Raw genomic sequence first — 14,162 nt, 5'->3', positions numbered from 1 at the left:
AAACTGCAGTGTTATAAGTGCAACGACTCTCCGGTACCAACAGAATGAGACGGGCAGAGGGAAATCGCTTTAAGTCGGAATGATTTATTTGTGCTTCTATGAGGACAAACTATTCATTACATTTATTGCTTTTTTTAATTTCTATTGTTTTTCAGATTTCACCGGTGCCGCGGTAAGTGGATACCATGTTATTTCATGTAATGTCGTCTGGCGAACTGAGCAGTGAGATACAGTCTACCAATCTAACACCAAATGGCTGTGTTAAGAAAATCTGGTTTACGTGTGCAATGCAAACAGGTTTTAAAACTGGGAACAACTGTTGTTAAAAAAAAAAAAAATCAGCGACTTTTGAACAGTCCCTTTTGCAGACTGACGACATGGGATTCATACAAAGCTTACCTTCGATTAGAACTAGCAAAAGGCCCAAGATCCACTGTGTGCGATTTTTTTTTTGTTTCTAAGCAATCCCTCTGCTTCTTTAAGTCTCTCCACATTGTGCATCATCTCTCAATGAGTCAGTAGACAGGTGAACACCTTCCCATACCCTCTGCCAAATGCCTCTCTGCATCATAGGTGGCTTGGGTCAAGTGCCTGCTTATTAATTTGGGGTATTTGCCCTCCTCCCTGGCTTTTACTTGGCATCTTCCATCTCGTGGCACAGATAAGATCAGGAACTTGTTGTCAGGAATCACAGCAAGCACTCTTTTTACTGCCCCATAACACAAAAGTATAGTACCCTGTGTATGTTATATAAACAAAGTAAGATATATAATACCTGATGTTCTATGATCTATGACAGGAAATACAGTTCTTTGGTACGCCAAAGACAATGAGATACAGCACCTTCTATATACAGGTATTCTAAATTGAGGGGTATGCAGTACCCTGTGCACATATTCTAAATAGAACGAAACAATACCTTGCTTATAAAAAATAAATGCAGAATCTAATCTATATATTCTGAATAGAGGAAGATATACTACTTTATATATTGTATATACAGGAGAATGCAGTCGCTTGTATATAAATACAAGCAATACAGTATCTTGTATATATTACATATACAGCTTTTGAATACTTTACATATATTACATAGGGATACAGTGAGTATCTGGTATATATTATAAATAAGGAGGATACAGTGTGTGGTATATAACCCAAATGTTTACTAAGTCCATTCATAAGGTGTACCCGATTCTTTCGTACCAAAATGTCTCTCGTTATTTTAAAATTACAATGTTATTTAGTTAACTAACTGGTTACTTACAGTTCTCTCTTGTGAAGTGAGGAGTGGGACTGCTGTGCTCAGTCCATGGGTAACGCCACACAGCAACAGTGTTTGTGCAGGCAGTACAGCAATCCCAATAGAAATACTGAGGCTTGTTTTTAAATAAAAAATATTCCTGAATTTGGCCCTACAGTGGCCTTTTTACATTTAATATTTATTGTCAAAACTCTGACCAATATATATTGATGTAATTACTTAGATGTTTGAACCACCACTTTTGTGGCTAGATTACGGAGACATAATGGGTTTCAGGACTAGAGCAGACGTGGACTCTATTTATGACATACTTAACATTCTAGCCATTAAAAGCCAGTCTCTAAATTTCAGCACGATGTTCGAAATAGGGCTACTGGCAGGAGAGGAGTGCATTCAGCCCCAGGTACAAAGCTGTACTGAACTTTCATTTTAACGCAATATGTTGAGAATAATGGATAAACTGGGAGTACCTACATGTCAGTTGTCTAAATTTAAATTATATCACAGACCACAGGAGTGAGGCTTAACCATTTATGACCATCATGAAAATCTGTAAGATTAGATTACAGGTGTAAACACGCTCCCTGTCATTTAAAAAAAATATAGATTTACAGGCCAATTAATTTTAGTTTATATTTGAAGGCTTGTTTGTTATTGTTCTCCTCTTGCTAGCTCTTGGTCTCTCTGCGGCCCACACCATTTTCAACCATGAGATGGGTAGACAATCTGCTCCTAGCTTCTTCCATTGCCGCCCTATAAACAAACGTTATAGGATTCAACCCTCTTGCCGAAACACACCTGGTCCCTGTTGTATGCCCGCCCATGACAACATGGCTGAAATAGGAACTCACCAAGGACAGAATCGTAGGTATAAATTCACATCCTACCAGGCCGGTAACGCAATGCAGTTGGCTCTAATACACTGTCAGCAGTGTCATTGGTTCATCTAGGAATCCTATTCAGTTTTGCAATCATACATTATGCTAGAAGCAGCTCCCAGGGCTGATATCGACAGTCTGTGTGCTCCATGTAACTGATACATGATGACATTCACACACGGATTAAGCATTGTGTGATGCCATCAGTGCAGGTTTATTGAGAAATAAATGCAGTTAATTACCAAAGGATTTTTATGTCATTATTTGATTCGAATTGAGAGATGTCTAAATGAATCTCAGCTACTTGAACAGTCATGCTGTGACCACTAATTCCACACATGAAGCCATAAATCAGAATGGGAATTTTCACCAATCATCTGACTCTGTGCACATTATGTGAGGAGATTTCCTCCAATCACTATTGTAGTAAAATCGTAAACGCATTCTTTAGACGCATGTTTACAATGTCACTACAAATAACAAGCAGAGGAAATCTCCCTTCTCCCCTCACCCGCCCCAGTATGACAAATAGCTTATAAGCTATGGTCGAAATATTGGCATGTGGCTCTGACTCAAACACTTGGCATTCGTCTGCCTTTGCTGGGAAACATGCAACATAGAAGCAACTCATGAAACTAGAGAACATTTTGTTAAATTTTCATTTTGTGCTATTTGGACCCAAGTGTCCATGATGGGGAAGGGAACACCATTCCACTTTTGGCACCAAGCACTCCCAGCAGTTACAGCAAGAGCCAAACTCAGAGTAATTGCCTCCACTCTGTTTCAGAAAAGCCCCTCATACACTAATGCATAGCAACGTTTGTTATAGAAACATAGAAACATAGAAGATAGGAGCAGGAGTAGGCCATTCGGCCCCTCGAGCCTGCTCCGCCATTCAATATGATCATGGCTGATCATCCAAATTCAGTACCCTGTCCCTGCCCTCTCCCCATATCCCTTGATCCCTTTAGCCTTAAGAAATATATCTAACTCCTTCTTGAATATATTTAATGAATTGACCTCTACTGCCTTCTGTGGTAGAGAATTCCACAGGTTCACCACTCTCTGGGTGAAGAAATTCCTCCTCATCTCTGTCCTAAATGGCCTACCCCTTATCCTTAGACTGTGACCCCTGGTTCTGGACTCCCCCGCCATCGGGAACATCCTTCCTGCATCGAATCTGTCTAGTCCTGTTAGAATTTTATAAGTTTCAATGAGATCCCCTCTCATTCTTCTAAACTCCAACGAGTATAAGCCCAATCGACCCAATCTCTCCTCATACGTCATTCCTGCCATCCCAGGTATCAGCCTGGTGAATCTTTGCTGCACTCCCTCCATGATAAGAACATCCTTCCTCAGATAAGGCGACCAAAACCGCACACAATACTCAAGATGTGGTCTCACCAAGGCCCTGTACAACTGCAGCAAGACATCCTTGTTTCTGTACTCGAACCCTCTCGCTACGAAGGCCAACATACCATTTGCCTTCTTAACCACCTGCTGCAACCTGCATGCTTACCTTCAGCGACTGGTGCACAAGACACCCAGGTCTCGTTGCACTTCCCCTTCTCCCAATCTATTGCTATTCAGATAATAATCTGCCTTCCTGTTTTTTACACCAAAGTGGATAACCTCGCATTTATCCACATTATATTGCATTTGCCATGCTTCTGCCCAATCACCCAACCTGTCCAAATCATACTGGAGTTTCTCGGCATCCTCCTCACAGCACACACGCCCACCTAGCTTTGTGTTGTCTGCAAACTTGGAGATATTACATCTAATTCCCTCGTCTAGATCATTAATATATATTGTGAATAGCTGGGGTCCTAGGACCGATCCCTGCGGTACCCCACTAGTCACTGCCTGCCACTCGGAAAAAGACCCATTTATTCCAACTCTTTGCTTTCTGTCTGCCAACCAGTTCTCTATCCAAGTCAGTACCTTGCCCCCAATCCCATGTGCCTTAACTTTACACGCTAATCTCTTATGCGGGACCTTATCAAAAGCCTTCTGAAAGTCCAAATACACCACATCCACTGGTTCTCCCTTATCTATTTTACCAGTTACATCCTCAAAAAATTCCAGTAGATTAGTCAAGCACGAGTAAGATTATTAATTTAGTGTTGGTTTTATTACATACTTAGCAATTTTATCAGGTGGACTCATGCTTATTATAAACTGATTTGAGGCTGCCCAATCTGATTTCATGTTGGTAGAGAGAAAGACATACATCCCATCAATCATGGTTAGATTTGAACCGAGATCCCAGAGGTGAAGGCCCAGGTGGGTGAATTTAATTCTCTCTGCTGGCCAAAGGAAACTAGTGTGGTGGAGATCGCGGTGGAGCCCTGTTCCTCCCTGTCCTGCTGTAATTTTGGAATGGGCTAGGAGATAAGCAAGCAATGCTCCCACCCAAAAACAAGCAGGCAGAGAGTGATTACAGTTCAGAACAAATTACAGGAAACTTTGTGCTATCCAGCACTGACGGGACCGAGCTGTTGCCGTCCCATCAAAACTGCCGGACAAACCAGCGCTAATGTTGAAACATACGGAGATTTTGAGCTCCGTATCTGGCAACAAACCCTGTTGCTTAGCAACAGTTTCTAAACAGTCGGCCGTACCTTGCAAGCGTCTCTGTAGCTTAGCAACAGCTTCAGCGAGACCTTGCAGAGCCTGACTGGTGAAAAAAAAGCAACGAAAAGAAAAAAAACCTAACGAAACGGCTCCTGATTTTTGCCGGTGGCTCGAGCATTCCGGACAGTTAACCTCCGGATAAACCAAAGTTTCTTGCACTGTAGATTCAGGTACGTGCCAAAGACTGTGCTTCCTCAATCTAGGATTATCCACATATCCAATCCCACATATTAGATCACCAGGGACAAGTGGATCAAGTAAGATACTTGAGCAGCTTTCTCAAAAAAGCAGGAATTGAATAGGAGCAAACAGGAACATTTCAGAAGGGGTTATCTTCCAGACTGTGGGCATAATGGCACTTTAGGTAGATTTTTAATAAGTTTTGAGGAAAAAAACTGTTCCCAGCTATTTCCACCAAGCCATCTGCCAAAAAATCCCACTACTGGAATTTTCTATTAGTAGGAAATTAAGACAGTCAATCACACAACAGTATCTGTAGTTACAATGAACTACCACAATGGGTGGAAAATTAAACCTATGGCTTGCATAAGACATATACAGGGATGGGGTCGAGAATGAACAGGCAATGAGAAAGCCAAAATGTACAGAGAGAGATTAGGTTATGTTGGACAAATTGATAGCGAGAGGTTCAACAGTATTTAGTACCAACAAAGAACAACCTAATCCCAAAATTTAGAAGGGAGGGAATTACTCAGCAATTAAATGCTCGATGTGTCACAAAAAGATCCAGGCAGGTTAGCCGCAAATGGTTAAATAACACCTAAAGGGTAACGAAGCAAAAAAAAACAGGTCTTCAACAGATTAATTTGAAATGGAACTAGTGGAGGAACACTGCCATAAAGTATTAACAATGGCAAAGGAGAAAGTCCTCCAATTCTTTGCCTGCTGAAACCCTGCATGATATGGGGAACCCTGAGCCAGGAATTGCCTCCACACGGTCTGGTAAGTAATTGTCATTGTGTTTCGTACATTTAACAATAAATGAGTTATATTAACAAATGCAATGAATCCAGTACAGACAAATGTAATACATAAATAGTTGGATATTATTGAGTGATGTACAATTATGTTTATTTTTGAGGACTTGATTGTGAAGGCAGAGTGACACTAACTTATTTATATTCTTCTCTCCACAGAAACGTCTGGACTCTCTGCCTCAGCTGTCAGTCAGAATTCGCCACCACTTTCAGAGGCACCTGCCTATCCAACAACATCTGCCTCGACAACAGCATCTGCATCACCCACTGCTCAAATTGTGCTCACCAGCACGGCTCCTATTTCGCCTTCATCGCAATCATTGGTTAGATCTCCTGCACATGAGAATGTTGATGGCATAGAAGAATTAGCAGTGCCAGTTGAGGATGGTGAATTGGACAGATCTATTGCAGATTGCAGCAGTCATAAAGAGGAGTCGCCTGAACATGATAATTTGGACACAGATATTGGTGGGCAAGCCTTCAAGGCAAAAGTATTAGTGCATCAACAGGATATTCACCGGGCAGTGAAGCACTTCCACAAATCCATGGATCAAAGATTAGAAGAAATTCAAGGATCTCTGTTTGATCTGAATGAGGTGTTGGACACAAGAATGGGTTCTGTGCAGACCTGTATGGTGACCCATGGAGTGAGTGACTTGGTATCAGTTCTGAAGGAAGGGCTGGTCGATCTCAAAGAAGGATTGCAGACAGCTATCAGGGAAGGTTTCTCAGAGCTTAGGGAAGCCATGAAAACTGGTTTCAACCAACTGGATGGCCGTCTTGAGCATATGGAAAGCACGCTGGAACAAACCTTGGGACATCAAAGGCCAGACGATGGTACTCATGCCAGCAATTTATCTTTGTTGGTGACAAGCTCAAGTACTATAACCACAGAAACATATCAAGTAGATATTGGGCCCTCCATACAGATGTGCCAAGAGATCTCTTGCCATGACACACAGACATCAGCTAGTGCTGCTGCTGTGTCCATTATCCGCACTCCGCAAATTGGTGTATCTCTTTCTTCAACTGATATTGCTATGACGGGTTCGCAATCCACCACTAGTGGACGCTCACTGAAAAGATGCTGTAAGGTGACACTGGAAAAACTACCACAGTACAAACATTAGGCACGCACATTTCATCAATTTGTAAATAAAAAAAACGTCATTTCACTTCTTGTATTTGCTTCAGTTATTTGTAGTCTCTAAAACTTGAACGATACCACATGTACAGTGAATGAACTGTATGAAAGTATTTCTCTTTCATGCAAGTTATTTGGATATTGAGTTCACGTTTATATGATTGCAATACGATGTGATTAATTCCATATAACTCAAGATAAATATAGACTCGTATTTTATAAGCATCAATGCTATTTCTGTAAACAGCACAAAAATGGCAGTTTGTCACTTCTTCATGTGAAGTAGTTTTCAAGCCAGTGCCAAGACAATCACCCTTTGGGGCAGGCTGTTCAAGATCCTTGACCTCTGCTTGCGCTGCACACATTCGCTCCTCATCAAGTTGAACACCTTCTTTACTGCCAGATTGGTGTAACACACGGCACACAGCAAAGATTCGCAAACCTGGCTGGCAAAATGAGATACCTCCATCTTGGCTTCAGTCAAGCACATCAGATCAACCAGATCAGTTGTGGAACATCCCTCTGGAATGCTGAAGTTTCATTCTGCTTTATTCCATGGGTTTTGCACTAGTGTCATCAGCCACAGATTCAAAGCAAAACCTTGGTCACCCAAGAGCCAAACTTGCACCCAGCTGCCCTCCTCAAACAATGCTGCTACACACGAGTTGTGTAAAATAAAGGAATTGTGTATTGATACAGGGACTTTCGCAGTCATCTACATGATGAGATGCTGTGCACCGCAGAGCATCTGCATGTTTAGGGAATGGAATTCCTCTCGGTTGATGCAGACAAGAGAATTTTTCAGGGGTGCCCAGTTTGTGTGAAGTCAAACACAGTTTGAACTTATGAAAAACCCTGAAACAGTACAGAACTTCAACTGCCTTCAGAACTGTTCTCTCTTGGAGAAATGAACAAAGAATGAAGAATGCGCCTTGAATGCCTCAATCAACATGTACATAGGCCTCTGAACAATCTCTGCCGGGTGCTAGGAAGGACCTCGTGCCAAAAGGAAACTCAAGGTAGGTGTAACTTTGAAAGCCACAAGTAGAGAAATAGGATTGACTATACCCTTTTCCCAGCCCCTAAACCTGCTTTCCATTTCCTGCTTTTTTCCAGTTCTGACGAAGGGTCATCGACCTGAAATGTTGACTCTGTTTCTCTCTCCATGGATGCTGCCCTGGCCTGCTGAGTTTTTCCAGCGTTTTCTGTTGTTATTTCGGATTTCCAGCATCCGCAGTATTTTGCTATCGTATTGACTGTATAGTGTTCAGGTGTTACCCCTCAGCTCCTGTGTGCAAAATGACATTGAGACCTGGGTGGAGATTCTGCCCATTTTTAAAATAGTGTCTTGAGTAATTTCACGCTTCTGATGGAAGGCTAAATTCATGGTGATCGTCACACCACCTCAGAGGTTGATTAGATTTGCTCCTTATTAATGGAATGAATTGGCTAACCAAAACAATGCGCTGAAATTTGGTGGCAAATTGGCAAAAGAAAACAGATTTCCATATAAAATCCGTATGTCATGAATCTTACCATTCATGTAGAAATGACTCATGAGATAACACTGGGCGGCCAGCTGGGGGCGCCGTCCAGGGAAAGTATAAATACTCGGGCGTGGGCCCAGCTTGCCCAGGATGTTTCTGTAACCAGGAACTAGTGATGTAACTAGAATCTCATGGTTGTGAAACAGTTGATTAAAGCCTTGTTTTATACTCAAACCAAGTGTTTTGTAGTTTTCTTATGTCACCATATTTTATATATATATATCAGTAAATGGACAGGGAATTCACCAGAGAATGGGAAGGGTTTGATCCAATCAATGAAATTGAGGAGATTTGTATCGAGAGATTTTCAATATGCAAGTTTTGACAAGTGGCAAAGCAGACAAATGAAAAAGATGTAATAAAATCTGGGTATGCACATGCCTCTGGATCAGTATGCCTGTTAGATTAGATTTTTTAAATTATTGAATTATATTTTCCAATTAATAACATCTTATTTTACCCTCACAACTCAAAAACTGGAGATTTAAGGGTGCTTTGAAACTATGAAAATATTGCGATCCACAATGGAGAAAAAGAGTTTACTAAAGTGACTGGATGGTGCAGGATCGATTAGTGTACTGCCCTTTCATTTCTGCAACTCAAGAGCAATCTGGGATCCAATTCATCCAGACTGAAGTCAGCTTCATTCTCCTGGCTATAATGGTTCGATATGAAATTAATTGTGCAGCATCAACTCAGTTCACAGTGGCCTCGAGTCCACAGTACATAAGTGCCTGTATATTGGCAAAAAACGAAGTCTTATTCGCAAAGGCCATGCGGATGGTTGATGTGGGAGATCAAAGGGAGAGAAATTCGGTTGGTTAGCGCCTCCCGTTAGCGCCTGGCGGGATCGCTAACGGGGGTGCTAATGAAGTAGCGCCGGGACGAGGCGCATCCAGCGCTGCACGCCAAATCCAGTCGCCCCTTAGCGCCGCCGCTAACAGTTAGCGCCTGGGGCTTTAGCAAGTCTTCCGTGCCATGTGGAGGGAGGTAGCCCAGCACGTCTCGGGCTGCACTGTGGTCCCCAGGACCCCCACACAGTGCAGGAAGAAATTTAACAACCTCACTCGGGTGGTCAGAGTGAGTCAATGCTTCAGCAAATGCTACATACCACCATCTGTACCACAATCTTCACACACTGCCCAAAGCACCACACCCCCAGCACTCACCCACCAACAATCTCTACCTACCAACACTCACACCCACATCTCACACCTTGCACACAATGACAGCTATTCGTCTATGACAGGCACATTACCCAAACACATTGCTCCACCCTTACTCACTCACACACTTTCCTCTCGGAGGCCATGGTCACTCACAACAGGAGGGAGCAGGAGCGCACAGGCGGGGGACAAACTGACACCCAACCATGTTCTGAGCTGGAGGAAAGAGTGCTGCAAATCATTGGGCACCAGGTGGTGAGCACCTGAGGACAGCAACGGTATGTTCATCCCGACTCCTTTTCCTCGTACACACCGGTAGGGACCTGTAAAGTGCTGGTTTCAGGCATGCCAAGCGCATGCGCTGAAAACCGGCATTTCCGATCTGCCAAGAATCCTCTTGACTGATCGCACACTTGCCCTGGAGAAGGGCCTCTGCGGGGGGAGAGTTCCGCTTTCTGCAGAACCTCCGCCCGCTGAAATCACTTAGAAATCTTACGCCTGGTAAAAGCAGGCATAAGGCCTGCTTTCAGCAGCATAAGAATTTTTTTTTAAAGTTAAAAAAAAAAATTTTTCACTCAATTATAATTTTAAAATACTTTTAAAATAGGTAAGTTTATTTTTAGCGCCGTAAAAAACTTTAATTTTTTTTTTCATTAAATTTTTGTTTAAAATATTTAATTTAATGTAATTTTAACTCATTTTAAAAACATGATGGCTTTTAAAAAAAAATTATTTCATGTTTTGATGTGTTTTTGGAGTGATCTCCATTCATACTTTTGACAGGTCAAAGCTGTCAAAAGTATGAAAGGAGATTCCCTTCTCCCATTGGCTCGCCTGACCCACGTGATCCCAGGGACGCTTGCGAACCGCATGCGCCTCTGGGATACGTGGGCCCTGCGCATTTCGTCGTGGAGAGGCCCAGAAGCAGAAATGGCCGGACCTCTGGAGCCCCCAGGTAAGGGCGTAGATTTTTACGGGAAAATGAATATCACCTCCAAAATGTCACATTGGTCCAGTAGGGCTCTGTGAGATCAAGGCTAAGACATTTTGGGGCAAAGTAGAGGGAGTTTTAGTCTTCATCTGTCCGTACTAACCTCACCTGTGAGTGCCTGAAACCAAAAGTGACAAAGTGTCCCATTGCCAGGATCAATACTTCTTATTTTCTGCTTTTATTTCAGACTTGCAGCAACTGCAGTATTTTGCCTTTTGTCAGTATTTCTTATTTTGGTGATCACAGGGCCTCTCTACCCATAAACAAAGGGAAAAGAATAACAGACAGAACGATTAGCACTGCAGATGCCAAACTATGGTATTCTGAAATAACAACAGAAAATGCTGGAAACACTCAGCAGGCCAGGCAGCATCTGTGGAGAGAGAAACAGAGTTAACGTTTCAGGTCTGGGAGCCTTCATCAGAACTGGAAGAAGCTGGAGATGTAACAGATATTAACCAGGTGCAGAGACCAATCTGCAGTATTTTGCTATTGTATGGTATTCTGAAGCAATGTGCAGCATTGCATTTTTGAGGGGAAAAATCCTTTATCTGATCTCTCTCTATAATCAAATAATGAACCAGCTTGTAAATTTATCTTTGTCATTCCGAGAGCTGGAGAGGTTATAATTAGTAAATTAACTAACCATTAATTCACACCAGCTGCAGGCAGTTAAATATTTTATGGTCCGTTTATGATGAACCAATCTTTGACAAGTCTGCTTTAAGGAACTCCAATCTTCTACTTTGCTTGTGTCGAGCTGGTTACGAAATCCCCCAGCCAGAGGCTCGAACGAGTGTAAACTCTTTCACTGCAGTAACACTCACACCATTCTGTACACTACTCGTTCTGAATATTGTAACGTAAAACTGCATGAAGCTTAAAAATGTGGTATACCTTCTTTGCTCCTTCCCTTCGTTTAGTCTGCCATGTCACCGACTATAATTGGCCAAGAGGGGCAAGAGAGCCGTCGGAGGGTGGGGAAGGGGAATGACTCCTCCTTTCCATGTTTTGTTTTCTTCCCCCCCACCCCGCTCCCTTCCACTCACCTGTGGAGAAGCACCTGATTCACACCACCTGGGCATCTTAGCTAATGGCGTGGCTAAGACACACAACATCTGGCACACTGCCAGAGGGAAGGGAAGAATATTTTTTTTATTGGCATTAATTTTGGAACAAAAACTGTATTGAGGTACAGGTTTAAAAGTAATACCTTTTCTTCTTCTTAGGCAGTCCCTCGGAACCGAGGATGACTTGCATCCACATTAAAAATGAATTCTCAGGTGACTGATGAGTCCAATGCGGGACCTACAGTCTCTGTCACAGGTGGGGCAGACGGTGGTTGAAGGGGCGGGGTGCCTGGGTTGAAGTGCGCTCCTTGCGCTGCCTGCGCTTGGCTTCCGCTTGCTCCCGGCGAAGAGATTCGAGGTGTTCGGCGCCTTCCCCGGATGCTTCGCCTCCACTTTGTGCGGTCTTGGGCCAGGGATACCCAGGTGTCAGTGGGGATGTTGCACTTTTTCAAGGAGGCTTTGAGGGTGTCCTTGAAGCGTTTCCTCTGCCCACCTGGGGCTCTCTTGCCGTGCCGGAGCTCCAAGTAGAGCGCTTGTTTTGGGAGTCTCGTATCGGGCATGCGGACGATGTGACCCGTCCATCGGAGCTGATGAAAATTACCTCAAAAGAATACCTTTTGCCATCACATTAACTGTCCCAGCTTTAAGCTGCAGGTTAAAAAAGGAAAATGAGTTCATGTTAGTGCATCGAGGAGAAAATGAAAGGGATTACTTGCCTCTTCTCCCCTAACAATGTGCCCTGCCCTCTGGTTCTGTCAATTCAACATAATCATTTTTGAATCTTTTTTTTCTCTGTAGCCTTTTTCTAATGTTGGACAGCCCATTACCACCTATCTGTCCACGGCTACGTAATATGATAGATGATAGGGTTAAACTCTTGGTTGTACGCTGATACTTTCATTGTCCAGTTTTATGTCAAATGGCTTGAGCATTATTTCTCCTCCTTTATTTCAAATAAACAGGAGACTCACATCTAACCTAAGAGGAGGAAGGTTTAGAACATCGCTGTGCCTCAATGTCAAGCTCCTCAGTAGTTGAAAGGAACGGGAGTGACTTTCCGCGGGAGTGCTCCCGCCCTTCAGCCGTGACGTTTACACCATGGGCCCGGATTTTACGGTGTTTCTGACGGTGTACGCACAGCGTGCACTCTGTCGGACGCCTTCAGAACGGCCCCGCAAATTCCGGGTTCCCACACGCGCTGCGCAGGCGCGAAAACTCGGAACTTGCGATCTGTCAGATTTTGTTTGGACAGATCCACCGCCTCCGCTACAAAAACACTTTCACGGGCGCAGAGTTGGGCTATTTGCCCAACTACTGCCCAGCGAATGCCCACGAAACCCTTACAACTGGTAAAAGCAGGCCTATGGCCGCCTTTTGCTAGCGTAAGAGTTAAAATTTTAAAATTAGTTTAGGTAAATTTTGGCACGTTTTAAAATGTTTAAATTTATTTTTCAAAACATTAAATTATTATTTTAAATGCTCAATTTAAGTGTCAGCTGTGGCTCTGTGGGTAGCACACTCGCCTCTGAGTCAGAAGGTTGTGGTTTCAAGTCCCACTCCAGGGACTTGAGTACATATATCTAGGCTGACACTCCAGTGCAGTGCCGAGGGAGTGCTGCACTGTCGGAGGTGCCGTCTTTCAGATGAGACGTTAAACCGAGGCCCCGTCTGCTCTCTCAGGTGGACGTAAAAGATCCCATGGCACTATATCGAAGAAGAGTAGGGAAGTTATCCCCGGTGTCCTGGCCAATATTTCTCCCTCAACCTAACAAAAACAGATTACCTGGTCATTATCACATTGCTGTCTGTAGGAGCTTGCGGTGTGCAAATTCGCTGCCACGTTTCCCACATTACAACAGTGACTACACTCCAAAAGTACTTCATTGGCTGTAAAGCGCTTTGAGACATCCGGTGGTCGTGAAAGGCGCTATAGAAATGCAAATCTTTCTTTTAATTAAAAGGTCTTTTAATTAATTTTGAACCTGTGATCATTTATTTTTATTTAAGTGCTGTTAAATGTTATTTATTCGGTGATTTCTATTATATTTATGGGTACGTAAATGGAATCCCCATAAATATCATAGGAATCCCCCTTTTTGATTGGCTGGTCTGGCCCACGTGATCCAGGGATGCTTGCGAACCCCATGCGTCGCTGGGATCCGCGGGCCTTTACGCAGGCGTACGCCTGCAGGCCCAGGACCCGAAGAGTCCGAAGCTCCAGGTAAATTCATATGTTTTTTTTTTCGGTTCGGAGGCGTACGCTGGGGGCAAGCCTCCGACCGCAATTGCCAGGCCCATGTTTCTGGGGTTTCCGCAGCTTTTCCACTGAAGTTACGGCAGGAGAACCCCCTGTGGAAATTTATCCTCGGGGGAGTCTGCTGCAAGAAGGGAAGATTTCCTCTGTGAAGTGCGTGTAGCAAAATTGCAAACACATTTGTAAAAAAACACATTTACAACTTTGTTACGG

The 14,162-nt window shown here is 43.3% G+C and overlaps 1 protein-coding gene across 3 annotated transcripts in view; it reads left to right on the top strand.

The window, feature by feature from the left end:
* lhfpl4a (LHFPL tetraspan subfamily member 4a) overlaps positions 1–10,256 on the top strand; it is a 185,115-nt gene extending 174,859 nt beyond the window's left edge. For 2 of the 3 annotated variants that reach the window (XM_086001939.1, XM_086001940.1), the window contains exon 3: positions 5,937–10,256. In XM_086001939.1, the coding sequence (XP_085858065.1) occupies positions 5,937–6,907 (971 nt within the window). In that variant the 3' untranslated portion in view covers positions 6,908–10,256. Of the gene's footprint in view, positions 1–155; positions 173–5,936 lie in introns of all 3 variants that reach the window. The other variant, XM_086001942.1, reaches the window with a different exon arrangement.
* Positions 10,257–14,162: the final 3,906 nt, after the last annotated feature.

Source organism: Somniosus microcephalus, chromosome 11 (genome assembly GCF_052327205.1).
Source record: "Somniosus microcephalus isolate GS21.2 chromosome 11, FLI_Smic_1.0, whole genome shotgun sequence".
Classification (NCBI taxonomy): domain Eukaryota; kingdom Metazoa; phylum Chordata; class Chondrichthyes; order Squaliformes; family Somniosidae; genus Somniosus; species Somniosus microcephalus.
This window is presented reverse-complemented; position numbering and strand designations above follow the sequence as displayed.